Raw genomic sequence first — 15,684 nt, forward strand, 5'->3', positions numbered from 1 at the left:
AATTTCCTACTCAGTCCCTATGTAAACATGGGTTTTCCTCATCATAGTTTAGCTTTCTATTCCTTTTTCAGGATCTTCCTTTTCTTTCATCTGTAGAGGCTGGAGGGATCTCTGCCCTTTCTGCTCCTCCCTTCGCTGAGAGGCTGAGTGAGTGATTTCAAAAGGGCACCTCTATGTACTGAATTAAAGAAATAAAAAACAAATGCATAAAAATCATTGCCCTGATTGTGGCTCCGCTGCCTGTGTCCCATCTTCCTCCACTTACGACCGGAGTTGTTTTGCAACAACCGCAAGACACAAGCTGTGTTTCCCAGAGAGCCTCCTGGTCCTTCTCTTCTGACCGCCCGGCTGGTTCTGACACGATTTGGTCCCTTTTCAGGCCTCCCGCAATCTTGGCTGAGCATTCAGGGCGGCTGTTTTTGAGGGAAGCGAGTTCAAATCCTCTAGACGGTTCCTGGACAGGAAAGAGAGGAAGATAAAGAATGTGCCTCCTCTGAAAACCACAAAGGTTTTCTTGGGCAGGGAGGAATTGTGAGAGGCTTTCCCCCACAGTCCCACGTCCATTATCTCTGCCCTCTCCCTTCCCCTCAGGCGCGCCTCTGATTCCCGCCCTTTCTACCATCCTGGCATTCTGCCCCTAATCCACCAGGGGGCGCCCGCTGCTAAGAGAAGACAACGTCAGGAAGTTCCCGATTGGTCCGCTGGAAGAGGTGGCGACAAACGCTTGCTACTCTAGGACCCTGCACTCGCTCTCCTATCTCAGGACTGCGAGGTTGCTGGAGAATTTGCCTGGGGAGATCCAGACGTTCTCCGGGTGAGGGGGAGGCTCTTCCCTGGTCCCATGCTCCCCAGCCGCCCTCTCCATGCAGGAAGAAGCTGACCTCCAAAGCAGCAGCAGCAGAAGAAGAAGAAGCGGGGATCCCCGGAAGGAGCGGGTGGGTGGATCCGGCCACCCTTCCCTTACCTGTGTTGGAGGAAGAGCCTTGGAGCCATTTGGAGTTGCTCTGCAGGAGAGAGAAAGGATGGAGACACAACCTTTGGGAAAGGAGGGAGCCAGAAAAGGCCCTTCAGCTGCTCAGCCTGGGAAGGGGGGGAAGCTCTGGACAAGGACTGGGCAGAAGATCCTGGAGGAGGAAACCATCCTCCCTTCAGGAGTTCAGCCCTGGAACTTCATCCAATACCGGGAGGCTGAGGGTCCCCGAGGACTTTGCAGCCGACTCCATGACTTTTGCAGGCGATGGCTAAGACCAGAAAAGCGCACCAAAGCCCAGATGCTGGACCTGGTGGTTCTGGAGCAGCTCCTGGCTCTCCTGCCCCCAGAGATGGAGGGCTGGGTGCGAGAGTGTGGAGCCGAGACCAGCTCCCAAGTGGTGGCCCTGGCTGAAGGTTTCCTCCTGAGCCAGGCGGAGGAGCAGATCGAATTGAAGGTGAGAGATTTTAGGGAGTTCAAAAGGGAATAAAGAATCTGTTTGAATAATTCATCCCTCCTTCCCAAACCTCTCTGACATTCATAATAGGTGGCGATGTCCCACTAATTCTTGTAGGACATTGTTCCATTTTTTTCTCACTCAGCCTCACTGATGGATATTGGAGGCCTTGAGGTTGTGTTCGGAATATAAGAATCCATCTATTTCTTGTGATTTATGTTAATTCTGCTTCTTTTTTCCTTCTTCCTATTTGAAGTGCTGTGAGGGAAAGAAGAATCCATCAATTCCCCCTCAGGAGTTATTTTTAAGGAGGATCCCTTGGGGAGATCCAAGTGGAGACACCTCAGGAGGTAATCCAAGATCCTCAGATTACCCATCTGCCTTCCTTTGCCTCACTCTTCTCTTCTATAGAATACCTCCTCCTATTTTGTTATGGATTTTTAAATTATTTATTCCTTTCAGAGAAACAAAGAATGAAGTTTTCTGGTTTTTATGATGGAGATCAAACAGCGGTGGAATCTCCAAATCAAGTAAGAAAGGGAAAAAAAATTAAATTTGTATCCTCCCTTCAGGAAGTGAAGCGGGTATGCAGAGTGCTCTTTCCTTCTATTTCCCCCCTTATTTGGCCTGGATTACTTTTGTGTCCTTCAGCAACATGGACAGCAGAATAGCAGATTCAAGTTGCTGTCAGTCAGAATAGCTTCCTCATCTTATTCTGCTAGATACTCCTCCAACTTTGAGTTTAAAAGATGCAATTTTTAAAAAGTCCTTCAAGAATTAGGAATAAATGTATCACTGTGGTAGTAACTGCTAGATACCCATTCTTTTTGTAATTCTTTGACTTGGAATTGTGCAAAGCTAATTAAAACTAACTAAATACTCCCATGGCCACATTACCATTTTTGAAAAGCTTTATTACCTGTAGTTCAAAAATAAGCAAATCATATCAAAAAATAAAGCAGACTATTAAAATCCTAAGGGAGTGGCCGTGTTGAACATATAAACACGGTACTTTGGGCTACAGAATAATTTCCAATCCTCTAATTTGCGTCTCGTTTAGGAGATCAAATATTCCTGCTTTGCAAAGGCTGAGAAATGATTTTCCCAGGGAATTTTCTCTCCTTTGTTTTTCTTCCATTTAATTAAAAATAATAAAATAAAATATTTGTGCAGCTTTCTGAGATTTGGTGTGTTTCTGTAGTGTTTCACTCTTCACAAAACAAAACATATATTTGTGTGTGTATGTGTGTGTGAGTCACTTGTGTTTGTGTGGAGTTCCTGCTTGTTGCAGGGGTCATCTGGTGCTGCTTTTACATTGTGTGTGAGTCAGTTGTGTTGTATTGTGTGTGTAAAGTGTGAAAGTTGATTTTTGGTACCTCTTATTGTTTTGTATACTTTGTTTATTATTTTATTATTTTGTTTTGCCCACCCAGTCATCTGACCACCAAGAAGCCCATAATTAAGCCACACCTACAGAACCAGTAGGGAAAATTTTAGATTTCACCCTGACTTTCCTTCTCTCATTCTGATTCTCTGATTCTCTGATTCTCTGATTCTCTCTCTTTCCCACATTCTCTCTTTTCAGTCTGTCTCTTTTCTTTCATTTTATGTGCATCAGTATTCGCCTGAGCACCAGCCAATGGAGCAAAGCAGCCTTGTCTCCTACCACTTGGGACTCGGAGTGGTAATCTGGTCAGGGGCAGGCGGATTTTGCTCCCATTTGGATAGATCGTCCCCTGGCTCGCTCTCAAGGAGCCCAGCCAAAGTTTCATGCCATTCAGAGCACTCCTTGAGAGGAGCTTGGCGATCTCATAACAAAACAAAATCTGGCTGCCAGACCAGTTGCCATTTACCCGAGTCCCAAGCGGCAGGAGATAAGGGCTGCTGCGCCATTGTCTGGGCAAATATAAAGCGAATGATGCTGGCAAGTAGTCTTCAGTCCCACAACTTCCAGCCGTGCAATGGCTGCTTGCCACTTGCGCCACAGCTCCTCTACCAGGGTGCACTGGCATCAAGATTTCTCCACGGACCACCAAAATTTTCTTACGGACTGCTGGTGGTCTGTGGACCACTGGATGGTGACCGCTGATCTAGTCAGAGCAGAACATCATTTCTGACAGTTGGCAGTCTAGTCTCTTCTGAAAGCTCCCAGTGATGAAGCTCACTTCTGAAGGAAACTTCTGTTCCATTGTTTGATTGCTTTCACTGTCAGAAAATGTCTCATTTCCAGGTTGAATCTCCTTTGTTCAGTTTCCATCCATTATTCCTTGCTTGGCCTTCAGGTGCTTTGGAAAATAGCTTGACCCCATCATGTCTATGGTAGCCTCTCAAATATTGGAACACACTATTGTGTCCCTGGTCCTTCTCTTCACTAGACTAGCCAATTTCTATAATAATAATAATAATAACAGAGTTGAAGGACCTTGAGGCCTTACAGTCCAACCCCTGCCCAGGCAGGAAACCCTACACCATTTCAGACAAATGGTTATCCAACATTTTCAAAAATTTCCAGTGTTGGAGCATTCACAACTTCTGCAGGCAAGTTGTTCCAAGTTGATTAATTGTTCTAACTGTCAGGAAATTTCTCCTTAGTTCTAAGTTGTCTTTCCTTGATCAGTTTCACCCATTGCTTCTTCTACCCTCAGGTGCTTTGGAGAAGCAGCTCCTCTTCTTTGTGGCAAACCCTGAGATATTGAAACACTGCTATCATGTCTCCCCTAGTCCTTCTTTTCATTAAACTAGACATACTCAGTTCCTGCAATTCTTCCTATGTTTTAGCCTCAGTCCCTAATCATCCTCATCTTTCTAGAGTCTCAGCATCTTTTGTGGCAATTAAAAACATGCAGCTGGGCAGAGCAGTAGTACCTGTCATCATGGACTTTGCTCTGCCTTGTTCCAGCCTTCTCATCTTTTAAGCCAGCCACCATTTGATCATCATTAGTCAATGGGTGTCCATTTGATTTGCATGACATTTCCACTACATCGTTGTGCCTCTATCCTCTATTTGTGCCTTTATTTGCGATATTCAGCACTTGAACTCTGCCTAGGTGTTTGCAGGAATGGGACTATCAGGCCGGCCTCAATATCTTGGGACCCACTGTTCATAAAAAAAAAAGAGCCTTTGGGGTTTTAGATAGGGTTTTAAGGAGGAGGGTGGGGGCGGGCTAGAATTGGTAGCCAGTCCCTGCGCGTGCTCGTGGCTTTTTAACGGGGAGGTTGGGGAGATTACGTTCCTGTTGGTGGTGGTTCGATTTGCAGTAAGTGGGAGGGATATGGCGGAAGATCATGTCGTCCAGGCGCTCGATGTTTGCAGGCGATCGCGCCCGATCCTCCTTTCCCGTTCCCGGATGGTCAAGACCCTCAGAGCCTGGGCCTTGGCTGATGTTATACAAGCACGGTCCGTAGTCAATAAATAATCTGATCTTATTCAGGGCGCTGGACCTTATAGCGTTCTGAAACCTGGCTGGGCGGAAGAGTGCCTTGAGATGTGCCCGCGGGCTGTGCATTCCATGCCGAGGGCTCAGGGTAGGTGGGGTGGCGGTTGTGATTAGAGAGTCTAGAGCCGAGGGAGACCACTGTACCTCAGATTGCCGGGTGTGAATCCCTCCTTGTGAGATGGGGCCATAGGTGTCAGATGGGTTTGCTGATCACGTACCTGGCTCCTTGCTGCGTGTCAGCTGCCCTGCCCGAGCTCTTGGAGGTGCTGGCTGGAGTGGCAGTTGAGACCCCCAGACTTTTAGTCATGGGGGATTTTAACTTGCCATCTTCCGGCTCGTCATCAGCAGCTCGGGAGTTCATGGCTCCATGACGGCCTTGGACCTGACCCAAGTGGATGGCCCCCATGAGCACTCTGGACTTGGTTTTTGTCTCTGGTCAGTGGTTGAGAGATCTGGACTTAAAGGAAATAGTCATTGAACCTTTGTCATGGTCAGATCACTCTTCTTCGCCTGGACTTTCTGACCGCCATTCACCACCGCAGGGAGGCCGACATGGTTCCGTCGCCTGATGGACCGGAGGGTTCAGGAAGCCATTTCCTGATCTGGCTCAGCTCGGCTGAGGAACTTGCGGCCTGGGGCAGGCGCGGCGGGGCCAGACCGTGTCGTGCCTTTGACCTCTGACCCGCGCAGGTCCCTCCTTGGTTCTCCGAGGCTGGGGATGAAGCGCGGAGAAGGCGCCTAGAGAGTTCCTGGAGGTCTAGCCGTTGCTGATCGGACACTAGTGAGTCCTATACTAGGGACCTAGTGGCAGGGAAGCGGCGTAGCTCGCCTCCTCCCTCATTGCAGATAACCGCCCAGCCGCCTGTTTGGGTGACTGCTCCTCATCAGGGGAGCGGATGACCCGTTGCAGGACGTGCTGAGGAGTTTCGTTATCTATACGATAAAATTCAGCCGGGAGGGTCTAGATCAAGATTGCAGTAGCGGTGACGGCTGAGGGTGGTCTTGGGGATAATGGGATGAGTTTGACCCTGTCGCTCCGAGGACATGGACAGGTTGCTGGGAGGTTGCCACCACATGTTTACTGGACCGTGCCTCCTGGCTGGTACTGGCCACTCAGGAGGTGACACGAGGCTGGCTCAGGCCATCGCTTCCTTGGTGGAGGAGTCTTTCCGACCGCCTTGAAAGAGGCGGTGGTGAGACCCTCCTCAAAGCCTTCCTGACCCGCTGTTTTAGGTGTCGTCCGGTCTCAACCTTCCCTTGTGGCGAGAGTGGTGCATATCAGTTTCCCTTGCACCTGGATGAAACTGTCTATCTATTCTGCTAGATACTCCTCCAACTTTGAGTTTAAAAGATGCAATTTTTAAAAAGTCCTTCAAGAATTAGGAATAAATGTATCACTGTGGTAGTAACTGCTAGATACCCATTCTTTTTGTAATTCTTTGACTTGGAATTGTGCAAAGCTAATTAAAACTAACTAAATACTCCCATGGCCACATTACCATTTTTGAAAAGCTTTATTACCTGTAGTTCAAAAATAAGCAAATCATATCAAAAAATAAAGCAGACTATTAAAATCCTAAGGGAGTGGCCGTGTTGAACATATAAACACGGTACTTTGGGCTACAGAATAATTTCCAATCCTCTAATTTGCGTCTCGTTTAGGAGATCAAATATTCCTGCTTTGCAAAGGCTGAGAAATGATTTTCCCAGGGAATTTTCTCTCCTTTGTTTTTCTTCCATTTAATTAAAAATAATAAAATAAAATATTTGTGCAGCTTTCTGAGATTTGGTGTGTTTCTGTAGTGTTTCACTCTAACTACACAAACACACAAAATCTCACAAAGCTGTATGTGGCATTTTGTGTGTGTATGTGTGTGTGTGAGTCACTTGTGTTTGTGTGTGAAAGTGAGGTTCCTGCTTGTTGCAGGGGTCATTTTGGGTGAAGCGCAGCTGCTTTTACATTGTGTGTGAGTCAGTTGTGTTGTATTGTGTGTGTGTAAAGTGTGAAAGTTGGTTTTTGGTACCTCTTATTGTTTTGTATACTTTGTTTATTATTTTTATTATTTATTATTATTAGCCATGCCCACCCAGTCATCTGACCACCAAGCCACGCCCACCAATTAAGCCACACCTACAGAACCAGTAGGGAAAATTTTTAGATTTCACCCCTGACTTTCCTTCTCTCATTCTGATTCTCTGATTCTCTCTGATTCTCTTTCTCTCTCTTTCCCGCATTCTCTCTTTTTCAGTCTGTCTCTTTTTTTCTATTTCATTTTGCGCGGCATCAGTATTCCGCCTCGGTATATTTGCACCAGCCAATGGAGCAAAGCAGCCCTTGTCTCCTACCACTTGGGACTCGGAGTGGTAAATTGTGTCTGGTCAGGGGAGCAGGCGGATTTTGCTCCCCATTTGGATGCCAGATCGGTCCCCTGCAAGCTCTCGTCTCTCAAGGAGCCCAGCCAAAGTTTCCCATGCCGCTTCAGCGAGCACTCCTTGAGAGACGAGATGCTTGCAAGGGGCCGATCTGGCATCCACAATAGAGAGCAAAATCTGGCTGCTCCCCAGACCAGTTGCCATTTACCACCCCGAGTCCCAAGCGGCAGGAGATAAGGGCTGCTTTGCGCCATTGTCTGGGCAAATATACCAAGGCGGAATGCTGATGCCGTGCAAGTGCAAGTAGTGCTTCAGTCCCACAACTTCCAGCCGTCGCAATAGCTGCTTTGCGCCACTTGCGCCACAGCTCCTCTACCAGGGTGCACTGGCAAAAATACGAAGATTTCTCCACGGACCACCAAAATTTTCTTACGGACTGCTGGTGGTCTGTGGACCACTGGATGGTGACCGCTGATCTAGTCAGAGCAGAACATCATTTCTGACAGTTGGCAGTCTAGTCTCTTCTTGAAAGCTCCCAGTGATGAAGCTCCCACTTCTGAAGGAAACTTCTGTTCCATTGTTTGATTGCTTTCACTGTCAGAAAATGTCTCATTTCCAGGTTGAATCTCTCCTTTGTTCAGTTTCCATCCATTATTCCTTGCTTGGCCTTCAGGTGCTTTGGAAAATAGCTTGACCCCATCATGTCTATGGTAGCCTCTCAAATATTGGAACACTGCTATTGTGTCTCCCCTGGTCCTTCTCTTCACTAGACTAGCCATACCCAGTTTCTATAATAATAATAATAATAACAGAGTTGGAAGGGACCTTGGAGGCCTTACAGTCCAACCCCCTGCCCAGGCAGGAAACCCTACACCATTTCAGACAAATGGTTATCCAACATTTTCTTAAAAATTTCCAGTGTTGGAGCATTCACAACTTCTGCAGGCAAGTTGTTCCAAGTTGATTAATTGTTCTAACTGTCAGGAAATTTCTCCTTAGTTCTAAGTTGCGTCTTTCCTTGATCAGTTTCCACCCATTGCTTCTTGTTCTACCCTCAGGTGCTTTGGAGAATAGCCCAGCTCCCTCTTCTTTGTGGCAAACCCTGAGATATTGAAACACTGCTATCATGTCTCCCCTAGTCCTTCTTTTCATTAAACTAGACATACTCAGTTCCTGCAACCGTTCTTCCTATGTTTTAGCCTCCAGTCCCCTAATCATCTTCTCTGCACTCTTTCTAGAGTCTCAGCATCTTTTTTACATTGTGGCAATTAAAACTGAATGCAGCTGGGCAGAGCAGTAGTACCTTTGTCATCATGGACTTTGCTCTGCCTATGTTCCAGCCTTCGTCATCTTTAAGCCAGCCACCATTTGATCATCATTAGTCAATGGGTGTCCATTTGATTTTGGCATGACATTTGACCACTCCGGACAGCATCGCCTCTCGTCGGCCTCTATCCTCTATTTATGCACTTTATTTATGCGATATTCAGCACTTGAACTCTTGCGCCTGCGACCCCCGCCTACAGGAATCCCGCCGCACTATCAAGGGCGGCCTCAATGACGGGTCTTGGGACCCACAGAGGTGGCATCGAAAAAAAAGAGCCTTTGGGGTTTTAGATAGGGTTTTAAGGGAGGGAGGGTTAGGGCGGGCGTGGGGGTAGCCCGTCGGGGGGGCCAGTTCCTGCAGCGTGCTCGTGGCGGTTTTAACGGGTTCGGAGGTTAGGGGAGATTGCGTTCCTGTTGGTGAGGGTGGTCTGATTTGCACGGTAAGTGGGAGGGGCAGATATGGCGGAAGGGGATCATATCGTCCTGGCCGCGCTCGATGTTTGCAGGCGATCGCGCGATCCTCCTTTCCCGTTCCCGGATGGTCAAGACCCTCAGAGCCTGGGCCTTGGCTGATGTTATGCAACGACGGTCCGTAGTCAATAAGGCCCCCTAATATCGATCTTATTCAGGGGCGCCATGGACCTTATAGGCGTTCTGGAAACCTGGCTGGGCACGGAAGGGGAGTGCCCTTGTTGAGATGTGCCGCGGGTTTCGTGCATTCCATCAGCCGAGGGCTCAGGGTAGGGGTGGGGGGGTGGCGGTTGTGATTAGAGAGAGTCTAGAGCCGAGGGAGACCACTGTACCTCAGATTGCCGGGTGTGAATCCCTCCTTGTGAGATGGGGCCATAGGTGTCAGATGGGTTTGCTGATCACGTACCTGGCTCCTTGCTGCGTGTCAGCTGCCCTGCCCGAGCTCTTGGAGGTGCTGGCTGGAGTGGCAGTTGAGACCCCCAGACTTTTAGTCATGGGGGATTTTAACTTGCCATCTTCCGGCTCGTCATCAACGGCAGCTCGGGAGTTCATGGCTTCCATGACGGCCTTGGACCTGACCCAAGTAGTGGATGGCCCTACTCACATTGGGGTGGCACTCTGGACTGATTTTGTCTCTGGTCAGTGGTTGAGAGATCTGGACTTAAAGGAAATAGTCATTGAACCTTTGTCATGGTCAGATCACTCTCTTCTTCGCCTGGACTTTCTGACCGCCATTCACCACCGCGGAGGCGGAACCACGTTGGTTCCGTCCCAGGCGCCTGATGGACCCGGAGGTTCCAGACGGAGCTTGGGCCATTTCCTGAGGGTCTGGCTCACGGCTCGGCTGAGGAACTTGTTGCGGCCTGGGAAGCGGCTGGGGGCTGGACCGTGTCGTGCCTTTGCGCCTCTGACCCGGCGCAGGTCCCAACCGGCTCCTTGGTTCTCCGAGGAGCTGAGGGGATGAGCGCGGAGAAGCGCCTAGAGTTCCTGGAGGTCTAGCCGTTCGAGGCTGATCGGACACTAGTGAAGTCCTATACTAGGGCTTACCTAGTGGCAATGAGAAGCGAGGCGTAGCTCGCCTCCTCCCTCATTGCATCGGCAGATAACCGCCCAGCCGCCCTGTTGGGTGACCGCTCCTCCTTCACCAGGGGGAGGGATGACCCGTTGCAGGGACGTGCTGAGGAGTTTAACGGTTATCTATACGATAAAATCGTTCAGCCGGGAGTCTGGACCAAGATTGCGGATCGTGAGGCGGTCTGAGGTGGTCTTGTGATATTTTATGGGATGAGTTTGACCCTGTGGCTCCGAGGACATGGACAGGTTGCTGGGAGGTTGAATGCCACCACATGTTTACTGGACCCGTGCCTCCTGGCTGGTACTGGCCACTCAGGAGGTGACACGAGGCTGGCTCCAGGCGTTACATGCTTCCTTGTTGGAGGAGTCTTTCCGGCCGCCTTGAAAGAGGCGGTGGTGAGACCCTCCTCAAGAAGCCTTCCTGGACCCGGCTGTTTTAGGTAATTATCGTCGGTCTCAACCTTCGCGTGAAGGTTGTAGAGAGTATGGTGGCATATCAGTTTCCCTTGCACCTGGATGAAACTGTCTATCTAGACCCGTTCCAGTCCGGCTTCGGCCCGGTTACAGCACTGAGACGGCTTTGGTCGCGTTGGTGGATGATCTCTGGAGGGCCAGGGATAGGGTTGTGCTCCTCTGCCCTGGTCCTATTAGACCTCTCAGCGGCTTTTGGTACCATCGACCATGGTATCCTGCTGCGCCGGTTGGAGGGATTGGGAGTGGGAGGCACCGTTTATCGGTGGGTCTCCTCCTATCTCTCCGATCGGTGCAGAGCGGTGTTGACAGGGGCAGAGGTCGGCCCGAGACACCTCACTTGTGGGGTGCGCAGGTCGATCCTCTCGCCCTTCTGTTCAACATCTATATGAAACGCTGGGTGAGATCATCAGTGGCTTCGTGTGAGGTACCAGCTGTACGCTGATGACACCCAGCTGTACTTTTCCACACCGGGCCACCCCACTATCAGTGTTGTCCCGGTGCTTGGAAGCCGTACGGGCCTGGATGGGGAGAAACAGGCACAGGCTCAATCCCTCCAAGACAGAGTGGCTGTGGATGCCGGCATCCCGGTACAGTCAGCTGAGCCTTCGGCTGACTGTCGGGGGCGAGTCATTGGCCCCGGATGGAACGGGTAACTTGGGCGTCCTCCTGGATGAACGGCTGTCTTTTGAAGATCACTTGCGGCCGTCTCCAGGAGAGCTTTTACCAGGTTCGCCTGGTGCGCCAGTTGCGCCTTTCTAGACCGGGATGCCCTGTGCACGGTCACTCACGCCTCGTGACGTCTCGCCTGGATTACTGCAATGCTCTACATGGGGCTCCCTTGAAGAGCATCCGGAGGCTTCAGTTAGTCAGAATGCAGCTGCGGGTGATAGAGGAGCCCTCGTGGCTCCCGTGTGACACCTATCCTGCGCAGACTGCACTGGCTGCCTGTGGCCTTCGGGTGCGCTTCAAGGTTCTGGTGAACATCTTCAAAGCGCTCCATGGCATAGGGCCGGGTTACTTACGGGACCGCCTACTGCTACCGGATACCTCACCGTCCGTGCGCTCTCACAGAGAGGGACTCCTCAGGGTGCCGTCAGCGAGACAGTGTCGTCTGGCGACACACCAGGGAAGGGCCTTCTCTGTGGGGCTCCCACTCTGGAACGAACTCCCCAGGACTTCGTCAACTTCCGGACCTCCGAACCTTCCGTCATGAGCTTAAAACTTATTTGTTCATCTACTTGGGACTGGATTAGTTTTTTAAATTTTAATGTTTTAATGGGTTTTAATGGGTTTTAATGGGTTTTATTATTTGCTAAATTTTAATTGCGGCCAATTTGAATAAGTTTTTTAGTGGTATTTTAATAGTATTTATTTTGTAATAGTACTGTCATTTTATCTGGCTGTAAACCGCCCTGAGTCCCTCGGGAGAAGGGCGGTATAAAAATTTAAATAATAAATAAATAAATAAATAAATAAATAAATATTCCAAGTTTGGCCTTTCCAAGGCATTATAAAGTGGCACTAACATGTCACGTGATCTTGATTCTATCCTTCTGTTTATGCAGCCCAGAACTGTGTTGGCTTTTTTAGCAGCTGCTGCACACTGCTGGCTCATATCTAGATGGTTATCCACTAGGACTCCAAGATCCCTCTCACAGGTACTACTATTGAGCAAGGTACCACATATACGGTACTGGTGCATTTTGTTTTTTTGGCCTAAATGTAGAACCTTACTTTTTTCACTGTTGAATTTCATTTTGTTAGATAGCGCCCAATGTTCAAGTCTGTCAAGATCCTTCTGTAACTTGAGTCTATCTTCTGGAGTGTTGGCTATTCCTACCAGCTTGGTGTCATCTGCAAATTTGATGAGTTCCCCATCTATCCCCTTGTCCAAGTCATTGATGAAGATGTTGAAGAGTACTGGGCCTAAAACAGAGCCTTGGGGTACTCCACTGCATACTTCCCTCCATGTGGATGTAGTTCCATCGAGGACTGCATGTTGAGTGCGGTTGGTCAGCCAGTTACGTATCCATCTGGTGGTGGTGCTGTCTAACCCACATTTTTCTACTTTATCTAGTAGTAGGTTATGGTCTATTTTATCAAATGCTGAAGTCCAAGTAAATTATATCGACAGCATTCCTCTGGTCTACTAATTTTGTCACTTTGTCAAAGAATGCAATAAGATTAGTCTGGCATGATCTGTTTTTGACAAACCCATGTTGGCTTTTGGTTATTATTTTGTTTGCTTCTAGGTGTTCGGTGATTCGTTGCTTGATTATCTTTTTCAGAATCTTCCCCGGTATTGAGGTTAGGCTGATAGGTCTGTAGTTTCCTGGATCTGTTTTTTTTCTCCTTTTTTGAAGATAGGAACTACATCAGCTCTTTTCCAGTCCTCTAGCAGCTCCCCTGTGCTCCAGGATCTTTGAAAGATATAATTCAGTGGTTCTGAGATCTCGTCTGCCAGTTCCAACAGAACCTTGGGGTGTAAGTCATCTGGTCCTGGTGATTTGAACTCGTCTAGAGTAGACAGGTGTTCACTTAACATTTTCTTCCCTATTTTAACATGTGTTTCTAATCTGTTTTTTTTGTGGTGCTGTTTTTGATAGGTTGGATTGTTTTTTCTTTTTGTGTAAAGACAGATGCAAAATATGAGTTAAGTAGATCTACTTTCTCCCTGTTGCTTGTCACCTTCTTGCCACTTTCTCCCAGCAATGGGCCAATTGTTTCCTTGACTCTTTTCTTGTTTTTAACATGTTGGAAGAAGCTTTTTTTGTTATTTTTTACTTTTGTTGCTAGCCTTTGTTCATTGTGAACCTTAGCTTTCCTCACTTCATCTTTACAGGCTTGGGCTATTTGCTGATATTCTGCCTTAGTTATTTGCCCCTCTTTCCACTTTTTATACTTGTCCTTTTTGTCTTTCAATTTGTCTGATAGTTCTTTATGCATCCATGCTGGTTTCTTTTGAGATCTATTATTTTTCTTCTTCATTGGTATTATGCTAGACTGCACTTTTATAATCTCACTTTTCAAAATTTCCCAAGCTTCTTGAGTTGTTTTCCCCTTGAGGATTCTCATCCATGGAATCCTTCTCAAGCTCTCTCTAAGCTTATTGAAATTAGCTCTCTTAAAGTCCAAGACTCTAGTTTGACTTTGTTCTACTACTTGTATTTGCTTTATGTCGAATTCCAATATTGCGTGATCGCTTGCCCCCAAGGTTTCTGTAGCTTCAACACCTTCTATCATTTCATCTCTGCTAGTAAGAATTAAGTCCAGTATGGCTGGTCCCCTTGTTGCCTTCTCTACTTTTTGGGAAACGAAGATGTCTGCTAGGTTTGTTAGGAACCTGTTGGATCTTCCGCTTCATGCAGAGTTTGTCTCCCAGTTGATGTCAGAGTAGTTAAAATCCCCCATTACTACTGTGATGTGCTTCCTACATACCTTAGTTAGCTGACTAGCAAAAAGTTCATCTACTTCCTCTGTTTGGTTGGGTGGCCTATAGTATAGACCTATGGTAATATCATTTTTCTCCCCTTTTGTATTGACCCATATAAAACTGTTTTTATATTCTGAAACCGTTCATCGTATGTTTTAGCCTCCAGTCCCGTGATTTTATTTATTTATTTATTTGTTTATTTAGATTTTTATACCGCCCTTCTCCCGAAGGACTCAGGGCGGTGTACAGCCAAAAAGATAAAAACTCAATATATATACAATTAAAAATAAAAATTTAAAACACAGCATATTACAAAAGGCCGACATTAAAAATTTAAAAATTTAAAGATTTAAAAATTTAAAAATTCTAAAACGATAAACCCCAATTAAAATTTAATAAAACTATTAAGCCAGTCCCGCTTAAGTGATCATCTTGGTTGTTCTTCTCTGCTCTCTTTCTAGAGTTTCAGGATCTTTTTTACATCATGCCAACCAATACTGGATGCAATGTTCCTAAGTGTGGTCTTACTAAGGCATTATGAAGTGGTATTAACACTTCATGTGATCTTGATTCTATCACCCTCTTAATGCAGCCTATGATTGCGTTGGAGTTTTTTTTGGCAACTGTAGCACACTGCTGACTCCTGTTTAAGTGGTTGTCTACTAGGACTCCAAGATCCCTGTTGCATTTTCTATTGTTGAGCCAGGTATCACCTATTCTATGCCCATGCATTTGGTTTTTCTTTCCTAAATGTAGAACCTTACATTTTTCATGGGTGTTTTTCATTTTGTTATATGGAGCCCAGTCTGTTGATCCTTATATATCTCAAGCTTATCTTCTGGAGTGTTGGTATTCCTGTAAATTTGGTCTTGTCTGCAAATTTGATGAGTTCCCCTTCTATCCTCTTGTCTAAATCACTGATGAAGATGAAGAGACCTTGCAAATCCTCCTGTTCTGTTCTTTTTTCTGTGTTCAGGAGAGTCTGGTGTCCTTCAAGGAGGTGGCTGTGTATTTCTCAGAGGAGGAATGGTCTCAGCTGGATCCTGACCAAAAAGCGCTGCATTCGGAAGTCATGCTTGAAAACCATAGGAATGTGGTCTCTCTGGGTAAGAGTCTTCTAGTCCCCAATCATAAAGTTCAAGAAGACAGATTAGTGATTTTTTAATAAAAACTAACTATAATCAGATATCATCTCCCGGAAAGGAAAAGGAAAGTATCTGGCCTTCTGGTACCCCAAGGAAGTTAAGAGTCAATGTGTCTTTGCTTAGATGCTTTTGGGCCATTCTTTATCTGTATTTTTCCATTTCTATTTGAACTTATCTGTGGAGGCTGAGAAGAATGGAGTGTGCTTTTATGTATCCTCTGGAGATCATATGTTATTTGTCCTCTGAAACCTCCCCAAATTGTGTGAGAACAGAACTTTTACGCTCAGGCCATGGAGGAGGATTCTCCCACTCCAATTCAAGAACAAAGGCCTCATGAAGTGTGCCTCAGAGCATTCTAGGGTACAGGTGATCCGTCAGTTACAACAGTTCACTAAGTGCCCATTCCAAGTTACAACCTAACCGTCTTCCAAGTACTTAAGACTCAGTCCTGAAATTACAAATGTTACAGCACCATAGCCGTCATTCACACTTACAAATGACAGCAGAGATGTTTCAACAACAAT

The 15,684-nt window shown here is 47.0% G+C and overlaps 1 protein-coding gene and 1 pseudogene across 1 annotated transcript in view; both read left to right on the forward strand.

Annotated features, from left to right (window-relative positions):
• Nucleotides 1-753: 753 nt before the first annotated feature.
• Nucleotides 754-15,684, forward strand: part of LOC131192845 (zinc finger protein 493-like) — a 44,508-nt gene continuing 29,577 nt past the window's right edge. Inside the window, exons 1-5 of the mRNA XM_058172396.1 lie at nt 754-1,427; nt 1,684-1,777; nt 1,890-1,957; nt 12,148-12,240; nt 14,992-15,121. Coding sequence (XP_058028379.1) covers nt 864-1,427; nt 1,684-1,777; nt 1,890-1,957; nt 12,148-12,240; nt 14,992-15,121 — 949 coding nt within the window. The 5' untranslated portion in view covers nt 754-863. The remainder of the gene's footprint in view (nt 1,428-1,683; nt 1,778-1,889; nt 1,958-12,147; nt 12,241-14,991; nt 15,122-15,684) is intronic.
• Nucleotides 793-15,684, forward strand: part of LOC131192752 (zinc finger protein with KRAB and SCAN domains 7-like) — a 94,361-nt pseudogene continuing 79,469 nt past the window's right edge.

The sequence above is a fragment of the Ahaetulla prasina genome, chromosome 2 (genome assembly GCF_028640845.1).
Source record: "Ahaetulla prasina isolate Xishuangbanna chromosome 2, ASM2864084v1, whole genome shotgun sequence".
Classification (NCBI taxonomy): Eukaryota; Metazoa; Chordata; class Lepidosauria; order Squamata; family Colubridae; genus Ahaetulla; species Ahaetulla prasina.